Source organism: Lagopus muta, chromosome 13 (genome assembly GCF_023343835.1).
Source record: "Lagopus muta isolate bLagMut1 chromosome 13, bLagMut1 primary, whole genome shotgun sequence".
NCBI lineage: Eukaryota > Metazoa > Chordata > Aves > Galliformes > Phasianidae > Lagopus > Lagopus muta.
In genome coordinates, this window is record NC_064445.1 from 1,915,191 (window position 1) to 1,938,801 (window position 23,611).

At 55.4% G+C, this 23,611-nt stretch overlaps 1 protein-coding gene across 3 annotated transcripts in view; it reads left to right on the plus strand.

The window, feature by feature from the left end:
* The window catches only part of FRMPD3 (FERM and PDZ domain containing 3), a 47,596-nt gene extending 27,348 nt beyond the window's left edge, over positions 1-20,248 (plus strand). For all 3 annotated transcript variants that reach the window (XM_048959724.1, XM_048959725.1, XM_048959723.1), the window contains exons 4-17: positions 1,893-2,047; positions 2,222-2,324; positions 2,430-2,475; positions 2,561-2,665; positions 3,218-3,325; positions 3,547-3,678; positions 3,793-3,912; positions 4,038-4,174; positions 4,508-4,631; positions 4,709-4,798; positions 6,075-6,254; positions 10,726-10,870; positions 14,137-14,949; positions 15,462-20,248. In XM_048959724.1, coding sequence (XP_048815681.1) covers positions 1,900-2,047; positions 2,222-2,324; positions 2,430-2,475; positions 2,561-2,665; positions 3,218-3,325; positions 3,547-3,678; positions 3,793-3,912; positions 4,038-4,174; positions 4,508-4,631; positions 4,709-4,798; positions 6,075-6,254; positions 10,726-10,870; positions 14,137-14,949; positions 15,462-18,325 — 5,115 coding nt within the window. In that variant the 5' untranslated portion in view covers positions 1,893-1,899 and the 3' untranslated portion in view covers positions 18,326-20,248. The remainder of the gene's footprint in view (positions 1-1,892; positions 2,048-2,221; positions 2,325-2,429; positions 2,476-2,560; positions 2,666-3,217; positions 3,326-3,546; positions 3,679-3,792; positions 3,913-4,037; positions 4,175-4,507; positions 4,632-4,708; positions 4,799-6,074; positions 6,255-10,725; positions 10,871-14,136; positions 14,950-15,461) is intronic.
* Positions 20,249-23,611: the final 3,363 nt, after the last annotated feature.

Below are 23,611 nucleotides of genomic sequence, written 5' to 3' on the forward strand. Positions count from 1 at the left end.
TATTCTGATGCCTCGTCCTGCTGGTCAGCACTAAAAGCAGAGGTAGAAAGTCCTCGGAGGGAGCAGAGATTTATTGTAGTAGGAAATGAGAAACGCACACATCACCTCTGTCTGCATCTGCGGGGGAAATGAGCAGTGCTGGCAGTGTGTGGCAGCTGAAGGCAGGTCCCATGGTGATGTGCAACCACCGTGCTGTAGGGCAAGCAAGTGCTGCGCCCTCAGCCCAGCATGGGAAGGGTGATCAGAGCTGGGGTCCTGGACAGGCGTGTTGTGCCCACTGCTGCTGCTCTGCCAGGGCAGATAAGTCATGCTCACGAGGACACCGGTCCTCTTTTATTTAATTTCCTGGTAATGCTTCTGCAGCATCAAAGTCTTATCAGGAGAGGAGCAGCTTAAGAGCCTGGGAAAGGAGTTTTATTGTCAGTATCAGAGCTTTATTTCCCTCTTGCCTTGAACACTGGATGGCAGACCCGGTTATGGCTGGAAGGAGGCCGCTTTTCTCCTTTTGTCCTTTTAAGCTGCAGAGATTTCCCTGCTCACCTTTTTCTGATGGTAATTCGGTGGCTGTTCCTCTGGGAGCTGCAGGTTTAGCACGGCTGATGTGTGCACTGTGGCCATGGGGTGATGCAGAGTTCCCACTCTGCAGCCAGTCAGCACGTACCACCACACATCTGGGCACCCAACAGCTTTAGCAGCACAGCTGTGACTGCAGGGCTTGCCGATGACTCTGAAAACCCTTCTTGCCTCAGTTTCCAATGGTGCTGAGCATCCCTGTGTTTCCAGCCTGCAGTTGTACCATCGGATGGTAATACAGGCCCTCGTGCTGCTGGGGGTCATAAGGGTGAGGCTGGGGGCTGCTGGGGGAGGTTTGGGGCAGCACAGGAAGGGCTCTGCTCAGCCCAGCAGCTCTGCTGTCTCCTGCAGCCTGCTTCCTGCCTGCAAACTGCAAGCATCCTCCTTGGCTGTGCCAGGCGTGCGTTCAGCAGACTTTTCAGCAGCAGACAATGGCTTTGGATAACGTCCATTTAAGAAAATTGGCAGAACTGTGTGCTTCACACAATTATGGCTTGTTGGTTTTGTTGGGTTTTGTGTTGGTTTTTTTTTTTCTTTTGAAATGCTCCTGGGGAACAGCAGAGCAGTTAACCAGGCAGCACAGAGCCCACAGGGGGGGAGCTGGGATCCTGCATCCCATTGGGACCTCCTGCAGGAGCACCACGTCCTCTCTGCGGTTCCTACCCCTGGGATGGAGCCAGAGTTGCTCCCTCAGAGCCTCGGGGTGCTTGGCTGCCAGTGTGTGCCCTGGTGCTGCTCCGCGCCCTCTGGTCCAACACGCAGCGCTGGCAGCAGGAGGGGGCTGTCAGAAATGCAGACAGATTGGATTAGACTGGTGATGCGTCAAGCCCTAAACTGATAAGAGATGGAACAATTGACGTGTTGCCAAAAAGGACTGGGAAGGATCTTTTTTAAGCAGGCTAAATAGTCTGGGCAGGAACAGACACAGCAGCACGCTCATCTCTTTGGTTTTCTGCCCCACACCAGCTCTGCTCTCTGCTTGCTGACGGCCCCAGCCCCAGCTGGATGAGGGCCGGTGATGGAGACCCGGCCCTGTGAGAAGCCAGGGCTGAGCCTGCCCTGATCCAGATCTTTTAGGATTAGATTCCATCTGGATGGAAGGTTGCAAGGAAGGGTCCGCATCTGAGATTAGGGACAGAAAGAGTTGCTGGGCTGAGATGCTGGGATGGGACAGGGCGATGTGATGGACCTTCAGGGTGCCACGCACCGAGCTGCCATTGGCAGGATCATCCGGATGGCGAAGGGCTCGGGGCGAGGAGGGCCAGCAGCTTTTGCAGCAGATGTGCGTTAAATCCTGCCCCCTCCTCTGTGCTCTGCAGCCATGTGATGCCGGAGGAGTGTGGCGATGATATGGAATGTGGGCAGCTGCCTTCGGACACGCTCCGACAGGTGACGGTCCTGCGCCATCCCCGCTACGGATTCGGCTTTGTGGCCGGCAGTGAGAGGCCCGTGGTGGTGCGCTCGGTGGCAGCAGGTAGGGTGTGCTGGGAGTGCCCCCTCCCCATCTTCCTGTCCCCTCTGGTGAGTCCAGAGAGTCTCTCCACGGCTACGTACAGGGGATAAACGCTATGGAGGTGGTTGGGGTCCCCCCTTCTGGCTGGCAGTAGCACCCCTGGGCCAGATCAGTGCTGAGCCTCTGTCCCTGCAGGTGGCCCTTCTGAGGACAAACTGCTGCCGGGAGACCAGATTTTGGCCATCAACAATGAGGACGTGAGCGAAGCCCCCAGAGAGAGGTTCATTGAGCTCGTCAGGTGAGGGCAGCACCTTGTCCATCGTCCTCCCTGGGAGGGCTGAGCGCTCGCCATGGCCGAATGTTGAGCAAAGCCGTCCTCCTTCACTTCTCCTTTCTGTCGCAGGAAGGCCAAAGACTTCATCATCCTCACGGTCCTGCACACACACCAGGTGAGAGCGGGCAGCTGGGGTCCCATGGAGCCCATCATGGGAGCAGGGACCATTTACATCCATTTACCTCTCGCTCTTTTTCCAGTCCCCCAAATCCGCTTTCATCAGCGCAGCCAAGAAAGCAAAGCTGAGGTCCAACCCAGCAAAGGTCCGCTTTTCAGAGCAGGTGACGGTCGGCGAGACGAACCCAGTAAGTGCTGCTCGCTGTTCTGCCCTTGCACCATTCTGTGATGGAGCCTCAAAGGCTGCCCCAGGAAGCTGCTCCCACTCGAGGTCCTCTGGACACCCATCAGTGGCACTGGGCAGTGCCAGCACCCACCCAAGGAAGGGTTGTGGCTCAGAGCCCAGAGCAAAAGGCTTTGAAGGAGCTTCCTTGAGGGCTGAGCTGGCCAGAGCATTTCTGCCTGTGCTCGTGCAGGGGCTGGGGCTGGGAAAGGGGTTTGGGAAGGGGGGTCAGCCCTGAGCTCCCCCAGCACTCCCTCCTGCTGGGCAGCTCTGGCACCCACTGGGATGTGCCTGGCCAACATACTGCTGGGTTCCCACTGCTGCTGGCGGCAGCAGGTGACTCCACCAGGCAGTGCTGAATCACTCGAGCTCTGTGCTGTTAAACGCTCCGCAGAGACAATGGGTTTTCAAGGGAAATGCGCCTCTGAGCGTGGAGACTCAGGGAAGCAGAGAATGCCATCAATGCTTCATCACTGACAGTTGTTCCCTCTGCCTCCTCCTGCTCCCCTGCCTCCAGGACATGTTGAAGAAGGAAGCTCTCCTCCTCATTCCCAATGTGCTGAAAGTTTTCCTGGAGAACGGGCAGATCAAGTCCTTCACATTCGATGGCCGAACCACCGTGAAGGTGGGTCCCCCTGGTTTCCCCCCAGCGCAGCATCGATGCCTCCCTTTCCCATTTTCCTCCATTTTTCTCAGCCTTTTGCTTCCTTGCACGAGCACGGTGGCAGAACTCAGCTGCCTGCGGGCTGCCACCATGCAGCAGCCGTGCTGATGTAATACATACTGCAGCCCCCTGTGAAGAGGGAGCTGCTGCTTCTCACCCAAGCCCATCCGTGGTGTTTGCAGGACGTGATGGTGACGTTGCAGGACCGCCTGTCCCTGAGGCACATCGAGCACTTTGCCCTGGTCCTGGAGTACTCGAGCCCAGAGCAGAACCATCGCTTCCTCCTGCTCCAGGACAAGCAGCCCTTGGCGCACGTAAGCCTCTGGGGGCTGGAGGGTTTCGGGGTGGTTCAGCCCACGGTGTTGTTCCTCTCCCAAAGGATGGAGCTCATGGCTTGCGCCGTGGACTCACTGCCCAATCTGCTCCAGGTTGTGCAGAGGACGCACTACCACGGCATGAGGTGCCTCTTCCGTGTCAGCTTCTTCCCCAAAGACCCGGTGGAACTGCTGCGCAGGGATCCGGCAGCCTTCGAGTACCTCTACATTCAGGTAGGGACCGGGATGCCCTCACAGTGCTTCCCCCCATCACACTCAACATGCTCCTTCCCCATGAGCGGAGGGTGGCAGGCGCCCCATCCCCCGTGGGTCTCTGAGGTCACTTCTCCTCGCCACAGAGCCGCAACGACGTGATCAGAGAGCGTTTTGGCATGGACCCCAAGCCGGAGATGCTGCTGGGGCTGGCTGCCCTCCACATCTACATCACCGTGGCGGCCACGCGGCCCAGCCAGAAGGTCTCCCTCAAGAACGTGGAGTGAGTCCCGCTCCCCGCAGCACGCAGGGCCCACGCGCTCAGCCTCGCCAGGGCTGGGGGAGATGCATGCCAGGAGCATCTCCATGGGAACCCGGGCTGATTTCCCACTTGGCATCAGAGGCAAGGAGAAGCCGCTGTGGCTGCGCAGTCCCAGCCTCGCAGCCGTGGCTCAGCCCTGCCACAACTGCCCAGTGGTCTTCAGTCCATACAAAGCACCTTGGGTGCAGATGGAGGGAGATGGCGTGTGGGGGGACCCCATCCTTGTCCCCTCCATGTGTGGGGTGTCCCAGCTGGGCAGCGCTGAGTCTCCATCATCCTCACATCTTTCCACAGGAAGGAGTGGGGTCTGGAGCCCTTCCTGCCTCCCTCCCTGTTGCAGCTCGTCAAGGAGAAGAGCCTCCGCAAATCGCTCTCCCAGCAGCTCAAAGCCCACCAGAACCAGCCTGGAGGCACCAAGGTGAGCCCTTGTGGCCGGTGGGGGAACAGCGTGGCCATGGAGCTGGTGGTGATGGCAGGTGTGATGTGTTTGGCCAGGTCTCCACTGCTCAGGCAAAGCTGCAGTACCTGAGGATCCTGAACGAGCTGCCCACCTTCGCCGGGGTTCTCTTCAGCACCGTGGGACTGGTATGGTAGCTTGGGCTGGGAGGTGCTGGCACCTCGGTGAAGCTGCAGTAGTGCCATATTCACATCCCTCCAGTTCCCCATCCACAGCATCTGGCTGGGATGCTCTTTGCAGCACTCTGGCACTGGGCAGGCTGGGATGAGAGTGATCCTTGGCAAAGGCCACCCATCCCCTGTTTGTCCAAGCAGGAAATAGCTCATCCAGCCTCACCACCCCCTCGAGCCCAGTCCCACTGCTGCTTGGTGGCTCTTCAATCTGTCACCTCACTCCTCCTTCATCTCCATCAGAGGCATCTCCACCTCTCACCCAAGCCACCTCACTTTCTTCATGGCAGGAGGGAAGCCACCAAGCCAAACAGGAGAACAGAGGACCTGCATAGATAGGCTCCTCGCTGCCTGCCTCACCTCTCCATCTCCATCTCTCGCTCCACCTCCCATCCAGGGGACTCCATGTAAGTGCCATCTCTGCCATCCTCCCCTCCCACCCCCACCCAAGTGCTCAGCAGCTCCCTGGCTTTGCCCTCCCCCCCCCCCCAGCTTTAATTTCTTGCAGCGTTTGATGGATGTTTTTTCCACCATGCCTCAGAGCTCCTAAGAAATAAGGACACACCATATTGCGTTGGTTAATAACCACACTGTATCTCATTAGTTCTGTGTCTGGAGCCATGCCCCCAACCCTGCCTGTGTGCAAAGCATTGGGAAAACTGCCCCTGATGAAGGTGCCTAGATTTTTCTTACCTCTGATACCAAAGCTGTGGCTCTGAGCCTGCTGAGTGAACCAGGCTGGGAGCTGAACCATCTATTCAGCCACATGAACCGCAACCTGAGTGGTAAAAAAAAATATTCCCTTATTCTCTTCTGCACCAACCTGCCCAGCTCCTCCTCACCTCCGGGTCTCCATAGAGCATCCTCGCTGGGCAGAGCAGAACAAGAAAGATCTCTATTTCCGACCAAGCCTTCGGTCTTTCTTCTCTTCTAAATGCATTCAGTCCCTCGCTCCCTCCTCTCCTCCCCTCCCTCGGCGGCGGTGTCAGATCAGGCAGATTTGTAACATGCTCTTACTTTGCTGTAGTGACACCAGCAGGCCTGAATATTTCATGCATACAGTCAGTGCAGTGCTTGAGACTGAAACGGCCCTGGCACTCAGCTCTGCAGAGGGGCTCAGGGAGGGCTCCTGGTGCCGCCGCTCCCTCAGGGCCAGCTGTGCCCCAAGCCCTGGCCCAAGGGTGCGTTTATTCACATCTGTCTGTCTGTCTGTTCTCGCTTTCCGTGCACCCAGGACGAGAAGCAGCCAGCCACCACGCTGCTGGTGGGTCCCCGGCACGGCATCAGCCACGTCATCGACCTGAAGACCAACCTCACCACCGTGCTGTCAGAGTTCAGCAAGGTCAGCAAGATCCAGCTGTTCCGGGAGAACCAGGGGGTGGCCCGGGTGGAGACCAGCATCCTGGATGCCAAGGTGAGCAATGGGGCATCGTGGGGATAGGGGCAGGGAACAGCAGTGCGGGTTGGTCGTTGCAGTGGCTTCTCAGGGATTTCTGGGATCTCAAAGAGCCCTTTCCTATCGCAGTGATTAAAAGGATTCCTGGCCCAGCCTGTGGCACAGGGGCAGGAACTGAGGGGATCTGGGTCTGTGCCTGCTGGAGGAGCAGCCTTTCTCCACATCCCCTCTGTCTACCTTGGACTTGAGAGATGGCAGCTCTCCCATGCCCCTTCCCGTGGGCACGTACACACGATGCTTTATCTCCCTGAGAAAGCACAGCCAGCTGCCCCCAGCTTCCAACCCCCCCTCTCTGTGTCTGCAGGGGAGAGCGGGCTGTGGGGGAGGCTCAGCAGCACTCACCAGGGCACGGCCCTCTGCTATCTGTCTTCATTTAAGCGCTATGCAAAGGGCTGGGTTTTAAAGCCAGAATGTCTGCTCCGAAATGAGGCATATGCTAATCCTACTGGGGACAGAGATGGATGAGGCGGGCTAAGAAAAGTTGGCAAAAAGATCATTACCTTGAAGCTCTAATCTGCTTACTGCAATTACTCTATTGTACGGAATGTGTCGCTGGGTAAAACATGGGGCTGCAAATAAATCTGTTTCCTCCATCATCCGCAGACCGTCAGAGGGCTGTGCTGTCAGTCAGGGCCTCACTCCTCTGGGGACCTGCAGTGGAATCTGCCCCACATCCCTGAGACGTGGGAGCTCTGCACATCACACAGGCAGGATACGGGCAGCCTGGGTCTGTACTGCATCCACCACAGCTGCTTACTGGGTTTTGGCATTGCACTGCTGATCCTGTGTGTTAAAAAAGGGGCCAGCACAAGGAGCAGCCCACAGCTAATGCCACCCAATTGCCCTCACCTGCATCCCCAGCCCAGACCTGCTGGCCAGGAAGGAGCTGGGGAGGATTTCCAGGCAACAAGTTGGCTCGAGATGATCACAAACCATTGGTGTTTACTTCAGGAGGAAACATGGTGTTTGTCTTATAAATAATGCACTGGGTAGTAATAGCTTTGCTTTGGAGCTTTTCCATCCTGGGCTTCAGTTGGTGTTTCAGTCTGTTCTGGATGCAGAGCCCAACAGTGCCTCTGCTCTGCTCCCTTTCACTGCTCGCAGCTGCAGTGGTGGCAGAGGAGTGGCAAAGGGGAATCAGATGCTGGCAGGAGCAGAGGTGCAGGTGGAAAGCCCCAGGGTCTGTGCTGCAGGGCACAGGAATTGGTTTCAGTGCAGACTTGCTGGGGTTGAGCCTTGGTTTTGGCACTTGTAGATTTGCTGGGGACAAGGTGGTGGCACTGAAGGCCTCCTGTGGTCTGTGTGCACTCAATGCTTGGCTTGGTGGGCTGGGCTTTGCATTTCTTGGGATGTCCCTGGGAAAGGCAGGGACATGGGGTTCCCCACACTCCTCCAACCCTTCTGTGGTGGGGCACAGGGACAGCTGGGGACATCAGAGCCATCTCCCCACATCCAGCCCCTGGCTGCTGGCCACAGCCCTGCCCACACAGCTCCAGCCACTGCAGGATTGATACTGGTGAGGATGAACCCCTCAAGAACAGAACTGGAGCTGCACGTCTGCTGCCGGCCCGCACCATTTAATTACAGGCACGGGGGTAATTGGCTTCGCATCTCCCAGCAGGACCAACCAGCAGTTTAGCCAGGATCAAGGCTTGGCAGAGGAAAACAAAGGAAAAATTAATTCAGAAATGTCCCCCAGCTGCTGCCGTGCCTGGAATCTGGCTATTGACTTCAGCATCCCAGGGGTACCAGGCGTGCTTCCAGGCTGCGATAGAGACAAAAGATCACCGCGCACGTCCAGCTGCAGCCTGCCTGGCTTCCACATGGCAGGGCTGCTCCTGCCCTCCTGCATGGCCACGCTCTGCCCTCCAAAAAAGGAAGTGCTGGGGCTGGCAGGGGTGGCTGTGCATTTGCTGGTGTGAAATCCAAGGGGAACCTCACTGAGCTGCGCAAACAGCGAGCGGAGCCATCAGAATTCATCCACGCGAAGAGCGAAGCTTTAGAGTGATGCCAGACCTAAAGGCTCTGTTTCCCAAAGCTAAATTAATCTGATTAGTTCTCATTGCGCTAAAACGTTCCGGAAAGCCACGAGGCTGAGATCTCCTTTGTCTCAGTGTTGGGGTGGGGAGCTGCAAACGCGATGCTTTCTGCACGCAGAGCCCTTTGGGCAACATTGAATGGTGAGCATCCAGCAGCAGCCTGGCCTGGGGGGGAATGGGAGCTGACAGGGGTTTGAGCTGCAAGCAGGAGATGCTGCACAAGGGCTGCAAAGCCAAACTTGAGTTGTTTGTTAAAAGGAAGAAGAGCAGACGGACCCTGACCTTGGGCATCAGGGGGAAGCAGCTACAGATGGGCGATGCAGAGGTACCAGAGCAGCACCGAGCCACTCGTGTGATGCACATGCAGCTGTATTGATCAGCAAATGAGAAATAACGGTGCTAATCACAGCAAGCCCCTTAACGATAGAGCTGAGTTAATAATGCTTACGGGGAGGGAAGGGGAGGTCGTGTGCAAGTGAGAAATTGACTGCTGTCTCGTTAGGCCCCGGTGCTGTGTTATTAAACACAAACTTGGCAGAACACCGTGGGTGAGCAGGGAACATAAATTATGTAAATTCATATCCCAACTTTCTCCTGTGTTGCACAGGGGGGAGCAGCGTGAGATCCAACGTGTGGGTAAAAGGGGGAGATGAACAGGAAACACACATCAGCTTAAGGGTTCTTATAGGATCGGCTCATAAATTAATTGAAACGTCAGGGCTGTTACGACCGTGGCCATAAAATTCCATCTGAGCCTTCTTCTACAAAGCCTTCACCTCGGTGTGAATGAGAGGCTACCCTTCAGGACACCGTGCTTTGATTTAAAGGCGGTGCGTCATAGGAAAAGTGCCATATCCTTAATAAGCTTAATGCAGAACCTGTCCCTGCTATCCAGGATACGTTTACTTTGTTTTACTTTGTGGAGAGATTGGTTGCCAAGCAGGAAACTCAGGGCAAAAAACACCCTTTGCTCATTAAGAGTGGAAAATCCAGAATGTGAGTATGAGTGAAAGATCAAAACGTGAATGATTTCAGGCTGCCGTCACGGATGGAGAGGTAGAAGGAGCTTTCTCTCTAAATCACGCTCCTTTTCGTGGCCTCTTATTGGACTGAGGTGAACCATTACTCACGTGTCACACCGTGGATCTGCTCTTTGGTGCTCTGAATGCTCACGGCGTGGTGTAGAACTGCCTTCACCCCAAGGGCACAGTAGGATGGGGCAGGGTCCCAGCACCCAGCCTGCCCTGCAGGACCATCCCAAGGCATGGCACAGGAGCTCCAGCAAAGCCCCAGGTGCAGGACGTCAGCCTCTGCTGCCCTCCGTGTTTGCTTCCATCTCATTTCTCGCACTGCTGCGTAACAGTGGGGGAAAAATGTGCAAATGTCTCCTCATTCGACAGATGGCTTGAAAACAACCCAGGAGGCTCAGCCCTGGGTAGGAAAAACTTGTTTTAAGGAAGGTTTCATATGGCGGAACTGGAACACATGGTTACCTTTCATCACTTATGTCAAGCCCAAAGCTGGGCTCAGAGCTGGCATCGCCCTCCCACCGCTGGATGCTGCCTCCTCATCCCTCCCTTCTGCCTCAGCCCTTTCCCTCTGCTCCGTGTCACCTCGGGTTTGCTCCCTATGATGGCACAACTCATTGCCGTGTCGCTTTATTTCTCATCCTCACTTCACACAGCAGCCAGGCAGGGACTCTTTTCCTCCCACCCCGTGGGGATGAGGTGTGGGGCTGGCGGCCCTGTGCCCGGCTGCACTGCGTTCTGACATTGCATCTGTCTGGGTTTTTTTTTCCTCTCTTGAAAGCAAAGACCTTTTTTGGCGTGCAAATCAGTGCTCTCCTCAAACAGAAGACGCCATCTGCTCCCAGGCACAAATTGGATTTTCTGAAGGGTTACTTTTAAGTAAGATCCACAGGCTCAAAGCAGTGGCGGGGAGGGGGCTGAAATGGAGTTTTGCCCCTTCTGCAGCTCAGTGGATGCAGACGTCTTGGTGTATGGGAGAGCAGGGTGGTGCCTGCAGTGAACCTGGGGTTCTGGCACCTGCAGACTGAACAGAACCTCCGGGGCCTGGAGGTTACTGCTGGTGCTTGCAGGTGGGCTCAGCACTGGCACACAGCATATCAGGGTTCTGCCACTGGCCCCGCAGGGTGCACACAGCAGCTCTCACCTCTTCCATCTGCAGTGCAGCGCTGTGGGGATGCAGAGGAGATTTCTGGTGGGGGTTGGAAATTCATGATCCTTGAGGTCCCTTCCGACCCGTGCCGTTCTGTGTCTCTGTGATCAGAGCACAGATGTGCACCTTGCTGTCTCCTGGCATCCAGCTCCCCGTGACACTGGTGACAGCCCTCCGGCCGAGCCTCACGCTGTGCCTCTCTTGCCTTCCAGCCGCTGGTGCTGCTGATGGAGTGGCCCGAAGCCACCAACTTCGCCTGCCTGATCGCAGGTTACTGCCGTCTCCTGGTGGACTCCAAGAAGATGATATTCTCCAGGCCGCCCAGCCAGCCCCCACCACCTCAGATTATCAAGGCAGGTACGGTTCAGCCTCTGCTTTCCGTGCGAGCCCCTTCCTCCCCTCCTCCACCCCTAATTCTGGGCAGGAAGGAGATGGGTTCCTCCAGCATCTCTGCTCCTGTCCCTGCGGCACCAGCAGCCTGCTCTGAGCAGCAAAACGTCCTCGTTTTGCAAAGCTCTCACTTAATCAAGAGTGAGCTGGCAGCTGTAGTCCCTGGCTGTGCAGTGGCCCTTTCTGCTGCCTAGCAAATGTAAAGCACTGAGTGTCTCTCTGGTGGCTCCTAGAGCAGACCCAGGTGACCCTGTTGTGCTGCTGAATTCATACAGCAGGAAGGGAATTTGGGGTCTCAGCTTTGCAGGGTCCCAGCTTGCTGCAGGGACGCAGACAGATCGTGTCCCACCAGGCACTGATGCTCTGTTCCTCGAGGACAGATTTCAGCTGTCGATCACCAGCAATTATTGTCAAGAAGGATTTCAAACGGGAGCCAGTCAGGACATTGCATGCTGTTACTCCATTTGGTGTAAGGAAACATAGAAGATGGGCTCAGTGGCTGGAGATGCTCCCCACTGCAATCTGTGGGGAGACAGGAGGTGCCCCCCTTCTCTGCGTGCCGAGAGCTGCATTTCGGCTGGGGTGTGCCAAAACTGTCCCCTGGAAGTGGATATAGCCAAGGGAGGTGCTGAGAACTAGCAGGGCCCCTGGGGAATGGAGCTGGTGCCCTGAGGTGTGAGGAGGGCACCTGGATGCGGAGTGGGCACCAGAGGAGGACACACCAGGAGGAACCAGGAAGGCACCTCCAGCAACCCCAGCACATCCAGGAACAGAGCTGGCAGTGATGTCGGTGTGAGTATGTGAGCATGGTTTCCTTCTGTGTCTTCAACCTGCGCCTCTTCTTAACGGCTGCCACCGTGCTCTCTGCTCTGGGTGTCCTACATAAACCCAGCCCCCTTTGGTAGGAGCGAAGGGTGCTTCCAAATGAACCTGCTGTTGTCAAAGCACTCCCTCCCCAGTCATGTGTCATTGGGGGGTGGCCCTCAGGGGGCTGTGGGGCTTGGGGAATGCAGTGGGAAGTGGAGAACATCGCAGAAGCCCAAGGGCTGCCGCAGTCACAGCTTGCCTGGGGATGTCTCAGCACATTCAAGAGGTGTTTTTCCACTTTCCAGTGACAGTGATAACAGCCAGTGTCTTTCCTCAGTGAGATTTTGCCTCACTGATACAGAGCACAGCCCGAACCAGGAGATGCAGTAGGTCCTGCTCCAGTGTCACACCGCATGGGGGCTGGAAGAGTGTGAAAGGGAGTGACGGCGTGGTAGGACAGGGACGGGGCCTGGACTGAGCTGCCAGGAGCCAAGCAGCTCACCAGAAGCATGGTCTGCTGGTCATCTCTGCAGGAATAATAAGAAAGTCCCACTGGGATAAATCAAGTTTGCCCAGGCTTTGACTTCCCAGGCTGCAGGCAGGCTTTGCCAGAATCTGAAGCACCACATCAAGCCCTGCTCTGCGCTTTTGCCTTGGAGCAGAGCACATCCATCTTCCCAGAGGCGCATTAAACCCTCCTGCTGAACTGCAGTCCTGCTTAGAAATGCGCCTTGGCTCTGGATGCTGTCAGTTAAATCCCACTCTCAGCGTTTCCCTGCAGAGCTGCACAGACCCCTGCCCTCCCCACTGCAGCAATTCGCCCCCCTGCCCCTTTTCTCCCCCCGCAGCCCCCAAGATCATGAGAGCAGCAGCCGGCTGCTATCTCAGCTCTTTACCAGGACTTTCCCTCCCAGAGAGAGCAGCTGGATTACAGATGTTACAGATTCTGGCTTTGCTCAGGAGTGGGCAGCCAGCAAAAGCCCCACTCAGCAGGGAGAGGCTGGGGTACGTGAGCTCTGGCACACTGCAGGTCTGCATGGATGGTCCTTTCTTCTCTGCCTTAATCCGCTGCTAACAGTGCCCACCAGCAGCAGCATTGCATGCTATCACCCAGCTGCTTTCCCTGAGCACCAGCACGGCCATAAACGAGAGTGAAATTGTTTTGATTCAAATTTTAGCATTGCAGGTGATGAACAGTACAATACAAACGTGTGTTTGGGGAGACAAATGGTCCAATTTGTTGAGCTAATGAATTTAATTAGGATTTATTTGATTTAATTTACGCTTGCTAAGACGGAGCCTGCATCCCCCTGGCAGCCTCTCAGCACAGCTGCACAATTCAGCCTTACACACAGAGGCCCCTCCAGGGGGGGTTGGACCACTGGCCAGCTGGGGCGGTGTTTCAGCTGCTTGCCTGGCATAGAGAGGAGCAATAGGAGCCCATCACAGCCAAATGCTCAGTAAGGAGCAGAGCAATACTGCATCACGTTTAGCAGCCTGCTGCCGGGCTCGCTGCAGAAGTGGCTGAGTATGACAGCTCAGTGTGACCAATGTGACGCGAAAATGGGGAGGGTAATTCCTTTTTGCACTCATGGAACGTCAGGGTGAAGCTGAAGGTCCTCATTCACGCATGCAGACACACTGTTCCTGTTGCCCTCTGAGTCCCAGTGGTGGCTGGGAGAGGCAGCTCCAGGTTGGGGTGCTGGCTGTGCTGGGCAGCCCCGCTCCTGCCTCCCTGCAAAGGAGCTTGCTGTGCAGCACAGAAACAAGCTGTTTGCTCAGCTGGCCAGCCTGGACTGAGCCCAGCTGGGAGCTGAAAGCAGAATGATGCAGTTAGGAAACAGATCTGTCAGGAAAGGTTAAAGGAAATCGCTGTGGCTTGTTTAAGAAATGTGGGGAGGTGGGGAGGAAGGAACATGGAGATCTTGCAGCATCCAAAGGCGGTTCAAAAAAGGGCAGTGGTCGGCTGTGCTGCAGGTCTGTGATGTCACTGATTGATTCCCAGCAGAAAGAAAAAAGAGAAAACAGGTTTCTTTAGGGTTGAGACTTTCCCATCCTAAACGCCATAATATTTAACGCCATGAAATGTCCATGATTTAGCTGTGTGGTCGTTGCAGAGCCCCAGGAAGCAGTGCGTTCTGTCGGCGCGCCGTGGGCTTTTGCTGGCTGAGGCTCAGCTGCTCCTACATCCATCAAGCTGTGCCAGCCTTTGCCAGACTCACATAAAAGCCATACTAAAACACACCCAACAGCTCTGTGTTAATAACCCACGCTCGGTGGGGAAGCCAATGCCTCCATCACCCTGCGTTTATGGAGGACAGAGGGCAGAGAGCACGCGGAACCCACCTGGTGGGCGGCAGCTCTCCCATCCTCATCTCCCCTCTGCCCGCCGCCGCTCCTGACGCTCTGCTGTGCTTTGGCTTTAGATTACATGGACTCACACCACCTCCCCCGGCCCGCGGCGGCGGGGCACGCTGGAAAGAAGGAGGGCGGGTTCGTGGGGGGCCATACCGACAGCCCCCCCCCCGGCAGGCCTCGGGCGGCCCGCGCCTCGGACCCGGAGCTCGTCAGCTTTTGCTACCTGCACATGCGAGAGCAGAGGAAGGAGAGAGAGAGCAGGACGGATATCAATGAAAACCTGATTTTTTTTGAGGAAACGCGTCCCAGGACCAAATCCGACCCCACGTCCAAGAGCTCCGGCCAAGGCTACGATGGGGTGGCCAACGAGCGCGACCCCGACGGCCCGGAGCGCGAGCGGCACGCCAGCCGTGCCCGCGCACACACCATCGACACGCACCCGCGGGGCGACGCTGCCCACTTCTACTGCGCGTCCTGCAAGGCCAAGCTCAGGAGCCGGCTGGCCTCGCGCAAAGCTGGCGGCACCCGCGACAACATGGTGGACCTGATGTCCCTCCCCCCTCCCGGTAGCGATGAGGAAGAGGACGAGGCCACGGCTCTGCTCCCCGCCATCGCCGCCCCGCCACCCGGCTTCCGGGACAACAGCTCGGATGAGGACGACCCCAAACGCCGGGCGGCCGCGCAGGGCCAGGAGCAGAGCCGGCACCTGTGCAGCATCCTGTACGACGAGATCCCCGTCACGCTGATAGACAGCGTGCAGACGCGGACGGTGCGGGACCATGCCCAGGAGCTGGACGATGCCCTGGTGTCCACCCTGCAGGCGCTGGAAGCTCTGGCTGCTTCTGAGGACTGCCCGCATCCCCCGCCGCAGCAGACAGCAGGTAGCGGAACGGCCGTGCCTTTCTTTTTCCCTTTTAACCTTTCTTTCCAACAGCACGTCCTTCCTTTCATGCTTCCCTTTGTTCTTCTCCCATATGTCCCTCAGCCTTTGCAGGCTGGCACCCAGCTCCTGCAGGGTGAGCTCTGCCCAGGGCACGCTGCAGTCTCTGGACCAGGCAGCCCCGCAGCACGGCTCTGCCCTCCCTCTGCTGCCCTCTCACTGTGCTGCTGCCAGGTTTCCCTTCTTGCTCCACAGACCTCCCTGCAGCCCTGCTCTCACTCACACTGGAACCCTTCCCAAGACCTCTTCCCAGGCCAAGAGGTGAATGGAGCTAGCAAGCCAGTGATCTCTTAAACGAATTAACTCTTACTTGGGGGAAGTGACTAAATGGTCCCCCATGGGATCCTGCTGCTTGCTGCACTGGGGCCTTCCTGCCACAATGGGTTCCTTTCTCCTCCCCACAGTGGTGCGGCGCAAGCATTGTTGTGGGGCTTTCTTTGTGTCCCTCCCCAGGTCTTATCGTCCTGGCTGCCATCACACCTGAGTCATCCTTGGATTCTGGCCATGAGACCAACTCCTCAGAGCTCACCGATGTCTCAGAGATGGTCTCTGCTATGAAGCAGCACCAGAACGCAGCCTACTTCCTCGCTCAGCATATCAACAAAGAGAACCTCCTGGCCAGAAAGGACTTGCCTTTCCGAATCCAGAGCTGTGCTGCCCAGGCTGTCCTCACCTCACCATATGCCCTCACCCGCCAGGAGACAAGCTCCTCAGCGAAGCCAGCTTTTTCTCACCCAAATCCCAGCCTTACCAACTGCAAGAGCAAACAGGAGCAGCAGAATGTTGAGCAGAGTTACACCGTGGCTGCCCAGCCAGTGCTCACCTCCCAGTGTAGCGAGCAGAACAGAGGGGCTCTGGTGCCAGGCTCTGAATGTAAAGGTACAGGCCACACAAAAGCTGCCTTTGAGGGACCTCTGCATACCACAGCTGCACCAAACAGAGAGCAGTCACAGGATCTACAGGAGAAGATGCCCAAAGAGGTTCTGCCGAGCCCCAAACTCCTCCTGGATCAGAAAAGTGGTGTGACTCCAGCCATCATTTCAGCTGCTCTGCAGCAAGTGGCAAATGCTAAAGGCTCAGCCCCTCAAGTGGGAGCAGCATCAAAAGAAGACAAGACCGTGAATGGGACCGGTGGCTGTGTGTCAGCCAGCAACAAGCCTTTGAAACTTAAAGGAGGTCAGCTAACTGCAGAGCCATTGTGCCACTGTCAGCAGCAACAGCAGCTCTCTCAACAGCAGTACAGTGAAGCTTCTCCGAGTCCTATAGAAGCTCATAGCAGTAAGGCTGAAGCTTTGCATCCCACCTCAGGAGGTGAAGAAACGATGCCTGGTAAGACTTTTGCCTCTAAAAGCTTCCAGCAAAAGGTGAGTAGAGATACCCAGGGAAAAGCAGCGAGCGGAGAGCCCGGTCAGAAGGCAGGGGGGGAAGCCATGAATCTTGTATTTCAAAAACACGTGGCTCCTTCAAACCAAGGAGAGAAAACGCAACAGGAGAGTTCAGCCAAAAGCTTAAAAGCCGAGAGCAGCAACCCGCACTCTGCATCACCTGCTGGCATTTTCAGGAGCACCAGTGAGGATTCCAAGGGGCCAATCCAGCTGGTGCCCAGGTCTGAGAGCCTGCAGATCAGCACTGTGCCTTCCAAAAAAGTAGACAAGATCCTGGAGGCCACCCAGGCAGATGTTGACGTCCCAGCTAAACCCAAAGCTCCGAAAGCTCCCTTCAGGTTGAGGAACCTGTTTTCTGCTACGTTTCCTACCCGGCTGAAGAAGGAGACGGACGAGCGGCAGGCCCAGCTGCAGAAAGTGAAGCAGTATGAACTGGAGTTCCTGGAAGAGCTGCTCAAGCCAAAGAGCAAAGGTGACCTCCCGCCACAGGAGTACCTGCACCCTCCTGCCCCTGGGCGCTGCAGCTGCCAGCTAAGGAGCAGTCCTGTGCAAAAAGTCCCAGGGATGTCCAGGGAGCAAAGACGCAGCTGTGACTGCAAGCGGATTTGCAGGGGGGTGAGGCCACCCCCCAGCCAGCTGGTGATGCCAGAACTGGAGAGGCACGGCAGGGATAAGGTCACTGATGACCAGCAGCAAGCAGAAGCCATTAGGTTGACAAGCATGAGCAGCCCTCCCAAAGGCAAGAGGATACGATCGACGAGCTTAGAGTCCAGGGACTACCGGTCAGATCCAGAAAACGATGTGTCCTGTTTGACAACGTGTGCCTCCCGAGGGGAATGCATGGGAGCTCCGCAGTACAAGAAGCTCTTGCGTCGCTACAGTGTCAGTGAATTAGATAAGACTGATAGGACATCCCTGTCCTCTGACATCTACCAGAACATCTACCCGGCCAAGCAGAAAGGCCTTCAGAAGGAGTCTGAGCCCAGCATCCTTTGTCCTGTTCTAAAGAGCAAAATCCAGGAAGCCGCTGGGGTGGCTGATCCGTCCTATGTCCAAATAGCACAGGAGAAAAAGAACCAGAAAGGTTCGGCGGTGTTCTCTGTCCAGGAGGAGCTGTATCCAAGTCCCGCGGAGCTGCGGGATGAAGACGTGGAGGATGAGAAGTGCTGCTCCATCCGGTACTGCTTCTACTACAGGAAATGTGATGTTGCGGATGACGGGAGCGAGAAGGATGAGCTGTCCTATTCCATCCCCATGCAGATACTGCCGGGAATGAAGCTGGACAACCAGATGGTCCCGGTGATGAGCAGGACGCTTCAGGTCCTCGATGCAACAGCCTGCAGCAGTCCCAGCGACGGTCAAACCCAGGAAATAGATTTAAGGACCTCCACTTTTGAGGGGAGCTTGGCAAAGATCAACATCCTTCGAGGCCACGTCTACAGCTTGCCCAATGGGTTTCTGCAAGTGCAGCTGGACACCAACGAGCTCCTGACCATCCTGCGGCAGTGCGTGGTGAGCCCCGACGTCCGGGACTGCAAACTCTACATCTCCCAGCTGGCTGAGTACAAGCAAGAGCTCGCCCTCAAATTCAAGGAGTTCCGGGCGTCCTGCCGCCGCGTGGCAGCCGTTGACAAAAGCCCTGCCCACATGCTGTCTGCCATCACAAGCAGCTTCCAGGTGCTAAGCAGCCTCATCGAGACGTTCGTGAGGCTGGTGTACATCGTGCGCTCGGAGTCCCAGCGCCAAGAGCTGCTGACGAAGGTGGAGGAAGTGGTGAGAAATTACACCTTCCTCCTGCGGGCAGCGGAGGAATCCACGGCCAGAATGTTGAGCCACCAGCAGACGGTGGAGCAGCTCGCCCGCCAGTCCGCCACGGTTGCCACTGTTATGAGCACGCTCACACGCTCCCTAAAGACGCTGATCAATAAGTAAACCAGCTGCAGAAGCCAACAGGCCAGTGTGTGCCGGGCTGTGTGTCAGTGGTTCTTGTATCGCGTAGGTCTGGTGAGGATGTCTGTCTGTCTGTCTGTCTGTCTGCAGGGAAAGCCCACGCCCGCTGAGGTCCGCAGCGAAAAAGACGTTGTTTCTCGACAGAAGGGATGGCAACGTTGGTGGTGTTTGGAAAGGGAGATTCACGCCCTGTTGCAGGCTGTGCAGATGGCGTGCCAGGGGTCCCAAGCAGCTGCACTGCTTGTCCTCCGGCACTCGGGAGGCACAGTCATCCCATTGCCACGCTCACTGGGTTTTGAATGGTTCTGGGCCTCCCTCGCGCAAAGAGCTGGCACTGTCCCCTGTGTCACGGTGCGTGGTGCCCAGCAGTGAGCAGGGACCGAGCTGATGCCGCCCGGCTTCACTTGGGCAGCGGTCCGATTGGAGCCAAACCAGTGTCTTGCCACGTAAACAGCTCTTCTGCCTCCAGGGTCTTCCTGGCCCACAGATGCAATGTAATTAGCAGCAGAAGGCATCTCTGGGATGCAACTCCCTGCTGCTGCACGAAGGCTTGGGAAAGGATGCCACGTTCCTAGGACAGGGCTAGGTCCTCCAGCAGGCTCTACTCCCACAGTTTAGGCACTGATGGCCCAATCCTGTACACGGGCACTGCCTGAGAAAGGCAGCAGCTCAATGCTGTGTGAGCAGGGAGTCGTTCCCCATCCTCTGCTGGATGGCCGTGTTCACGCTAGGAAGCCTGCAGAGACCCGGATCGCTGTGTGACCAGTGCAAGCCAGCAGCTGGGCTAGCAGCTGAGAGGAGACCTCTTCCATGCCATTCTCCAGAGCAGGTCTGTGCCTTGGAGGCTCAGCCCAGCCCCTCTCCTCCCGCCTCCTTTCACAGTGCCCATGGGAGAGGAGCCCAGGTCGGGTTGGTCTGAGGCATGGCTTCCTCCTGAGCCAGGCAGTGCTGCTCCTGCCCTCCTCGCCAGGGGCTGGAAGCCTTCTTCTGTCTTCACTGGACCGACTGCCATGAGGAACATTGCTTAGTATCACATAATGGTTATTTATTCAGAGTCGGGTTGGGTTTTTTGTTTGTTTGATTTTCCTTTCTTTACTTTTTTTTACTTCTAGATGAATGGTAAAACAACTCCTAATCGCTTTCCTTCACACCCCGGGGGCTGCCCTCCTACTCCCAGTCTAGCTTCTAGACCTGATCAATCAGACCGCCTTAACTGGTGCTTCAGTGCACTCACCCACCCTCCAAAACACAGCAGCCAGGAGGAGAAAAAGCAAGGTTAAGCATCGCATGGACCTCGCCGTGCCACCCAACACACCTCATGCACACGGGGGGTCAGGGCTCCCTGCGCTCCCTGCACCCATCTCAGGCTGAAGGGGAGATCACAGGAGGAGGGGAAAGGGCTGCCAAAGCCCACGAGCTGGCCCTGTGGCTGGCTGAGCACACGGTCAGGGATCTCCACAGGATCTATCATTTCCCATCCCTATTCTTCTTATTTTTTTTAAATGAATATGCACATTTGAAATCTCTCGTTCTTCCATAAGAGCTATGGAAGTGCACAATGTGCTTTTTAACGTGCGCATCCTCTACCAAGTGCAATAACGGGCTTTGGCCATTGCTGTCAGCAAGGCAGAGGGGAGCCTTCTGCCTCCTGCTTTCCACAACCATGTAGCAAATATACAGTGGAAGAGCCAATTTGGATTTCAGTCCACGGTGGGCAGAGCCTGTAGTAACGCTGAGGGCCGACAGGGAGCTGTGGTTTTCTTTTCCCCCTCAATTATCTATTTCAAAGCTCTGAGTTTCCTCAAGCTCCCCGTGATGCCTACATCATCCCTCCATAAATCTCTCAGTCTCATACAGAGGAAAAAATTTTTTATCGTCTGTATATAGTATATATAAAAATATATATATAAATTATATATATATATATACACAAATTTATGTCTTGTTTTACAAACAAGAAAGATTAAATATATTCATCTTAATATCCAAAAGAGCACGTTGGGTCTTCTTTTTGTTTTTTAAGTCGGGCTGTTCTGTGCGAAGCGCTCACAAGCAAGCACCCGTCCTTTTGTTGCTATAGAAATGCACGTATGGTCGGTGCTGGGCTGTGAAAGGAGGGCACAGAGCAGCAGGTTTGATGCAAAAGCTGTGCAAACAGTCTCCTAGCTACAGGTGAGGTTGCACTGGGGACGTGGTTTGCCTGGCTTGCTTGGCGTGACACCGGGGAGGAAGGTGTTGATGTTGCCCTCTGCATACCTTACAGCCTGCAGGGCCACACAAGTCTGATGTAGATCGGGCACACAGCCTCAGGAACTGGGCCGCTTTCTGTACGGGGGCTGAATGTGTTGTCTGAAGCGTAGATAGCAGCAGCCTCAGTGCACACACGCTCCCTGTGCCCCCAGGCTGGTTATTTTAATCCACATCACACCATTCCTCATGCTGACATAACAAACGGTGCTTGACACTGACTGGGACGACTATTTATAAAGCTGGGGATGGATCGAAACCTTGGAAAAAGCCAAGAGGTTCTTTAACACCACAGAGAGCCTGAGAACTGACAGCCGGCACTTCCAGCAGCAGCTCTGGAGCCGGTGCTGAGCTCTCAGTACCATCTAGCGGGCAGTCAGCACGGCAGTGGAAATGAATGATGCCTTACATGCTGCTGTTGCCTGTGTAGGTTCTGGGGACAGCTGGGTGTCCCTGTGAGAAGGGAGGAGCGGTTCCAGCACTCACCCCAGGAAGGTGCATCCCTGCCTCTGTCACCAGGCTGCTCTCACTGCTCTGCAGTGACCTCACTGTGTTGGGCACCTGTCTGCGTTCCTGCAAGCAGCGATCCACGTCACATTTACAGGCTCAAGGCAGTGCCAATGCAAAGATAAATGATGAACTGCTAGATTTTATCCTCTCTTAAAGCACGGGGCTGCACTCCCATGTAGGACATCCCGAGCAATGCAGAGCTGGCTGGGTCAACCACGGCTTTGACCTGGACAAGGGAAAAGTCTGCAGGTATCCCAGCTCTCCCACACCTCCCGTCCTCATTCAGAGTATTAGAAAGTGACCCGTATGGATTTTGGGAAGCTGTTTTCCAGATGTGTTCTGTGTCAGGCTAGGTAATTCCATGGCATTAGCAGCCAAGGAGCTTGCATGGGGCATGATGTCCCAGCCAGCTCCCCAGGGAAGGAGCGAACAGGGTGGTTTTCTGCAGCTGAACTATAAAGTCATTAAAAGGCAAACAAGCTGTGCTAAAAGCAGCAGAATTCCCAGTGCTGTCCTCTCTGGATGCGTGCCCTGAGGTGAGCCATGAGACCCAGAGCACCGTTAGGAGCTTCCACCAAATCCCACTTTGAAAAGAACCTTGGAAATATTCCTAAATCCAAAGAGATCAAACAGCAGATTTCAGCACAGGAATAATATCTACCTGTTGCTGAACCCCATCTTCCTGTTTTTGGGTAGCAATCACACAATAAAAATTAGGAACATATTCAAAGGGACCAGGCAGGACTATTAGTGAGCTTGTAATTCCAAATCTGCACTGCTTCTTATCCTAGAATGGCCTGCGTTGAAAAGGACCACAGTGCTCATCCAGTTTCAACCCCCTGCTATGTGCAGGGTCGCCAAGCAGCAGACCAGGCTGCCCAGAGCCACATCCAGCCTGGAGCAGTTTCCTATGGTTGAGTCCTTTTCCTGACAACTGCAGTCCGGTTCAGTGATGCTGTGTGTAGCTGTGTAGTATGGGTGACCTCCGTTCCTACACACAGCCCATCTGGAACCAATGGGATACCTACAATTAAGTGATTTTCCTCTTCAAAGGAAGGAATGGAGTTGTTCTAATAGAGTCAGTAAGGATCAGGAAACAAGACGGCTCTCATTTGATCCTAGAGGGTTTGGCAGTAGCGGAAAGGGAATTCATCTGAAAATAATCCCTGTGATAAAATGACAGAGGCGGGGAAACAGCAGAAAATGAGCAGCCAGCAGAAATGCACCTGGAGCCCATGGTAAGATTTTGTGAATTGTGAAGTGAGAATATTGGAAAGGAGAGTGACATCTGAACACCCCAAGAGTAGAGATGGGCCCTGACCCACGGCGGTGAATGCGTTGGATGCGGTGAATTCCAGCACCAAAGGGCAGAGCTGTGCTGTTCCTACCGAGTGTCACTCATGAACTGCATGGCCCACAAGGGAAACAACACTCTGTAAACACTTGGTCCATGGAAATGGGTCTCTGATGGTGGCGATGATTGGTGCACGTAGGGCCGGTGGTGATGAGCGGTGGTGATTGAGCAGCAATTGTATGCAGGAATGTGGCAGGAGAGGGAAAAGGGTCGCTTGTCTTGATTGGCATCGCCGTGAAATTCGATAGCATTAATGAGCCGCTTAAAACTTCCTGGAAAATACATTGCCAGGCCACGGAACGCAATGCCATCTCTGATTGAGAGAACCTCCAGGCTCTCGGGTAAATAAAAAGGGAGCAGTGCCACTCCTGTGCATTCAGCATCCCTGCAGGTGGACACCAGTGTATTGCCAAAGGGGAGCACAGCAGCTCAGGCTTCAGGATAGGTCCTTCCAACACCAAAGCCAACGAGTGCCTCTCCATGAGGTAAACCAAATGGGAATTAAATACAGTTCCTTAGATTGGAAGGAGGTAATTCGGTTTATTACATTTGCCTTTCAAACCGAAGCAAGGCACGTTCAGTTTGGCACTTTAAAAACTACTCCCATCCACTTTCACATCCAGCCTTACTGAACTGCAGACCTTCTCCTGAGTGCCCTTTGACAGCCAGACTGGATTTCAGCCACCCAACCCCTGCCTGCAGCCAGCTGAAGGCAGATCCAGGTAAACCCGTCTTGAAAGCTGAAGGAGAGGAACCTCTTGAGCAAGCTCCTTGCCTTTGTTTAACCAGGTCTTAGCTGCAGGCTGCTTAAAAGCTTCTCCTCAATAAAACCTCTCATTATCCCGTTCTAAGAACAATAAATCGTTAAGATGGATGGACTTTTGTCCTGGTATCCACCGTGCTGTCCAACCCTCTGAAGAAGTCTGGGTGGCTGCAGCACCGGAGGCAGCAGGGGATGCTGAAAACACTCCTATCGTTTGACACGAGAGAAGTTCTTGAGGCCCTATTTAGAAGATTAGGGATCTAATTTCATCTTTTGTATGAGAATCCCATCTCTGCGATGCCAGGTGATGACAAAACTGTGACTGCAGAAGGGAAACCAAGGGAGCTCATCCATGAGAGGCACTGCTGTGCACTGCAGTGTGCATCAGCCTGGG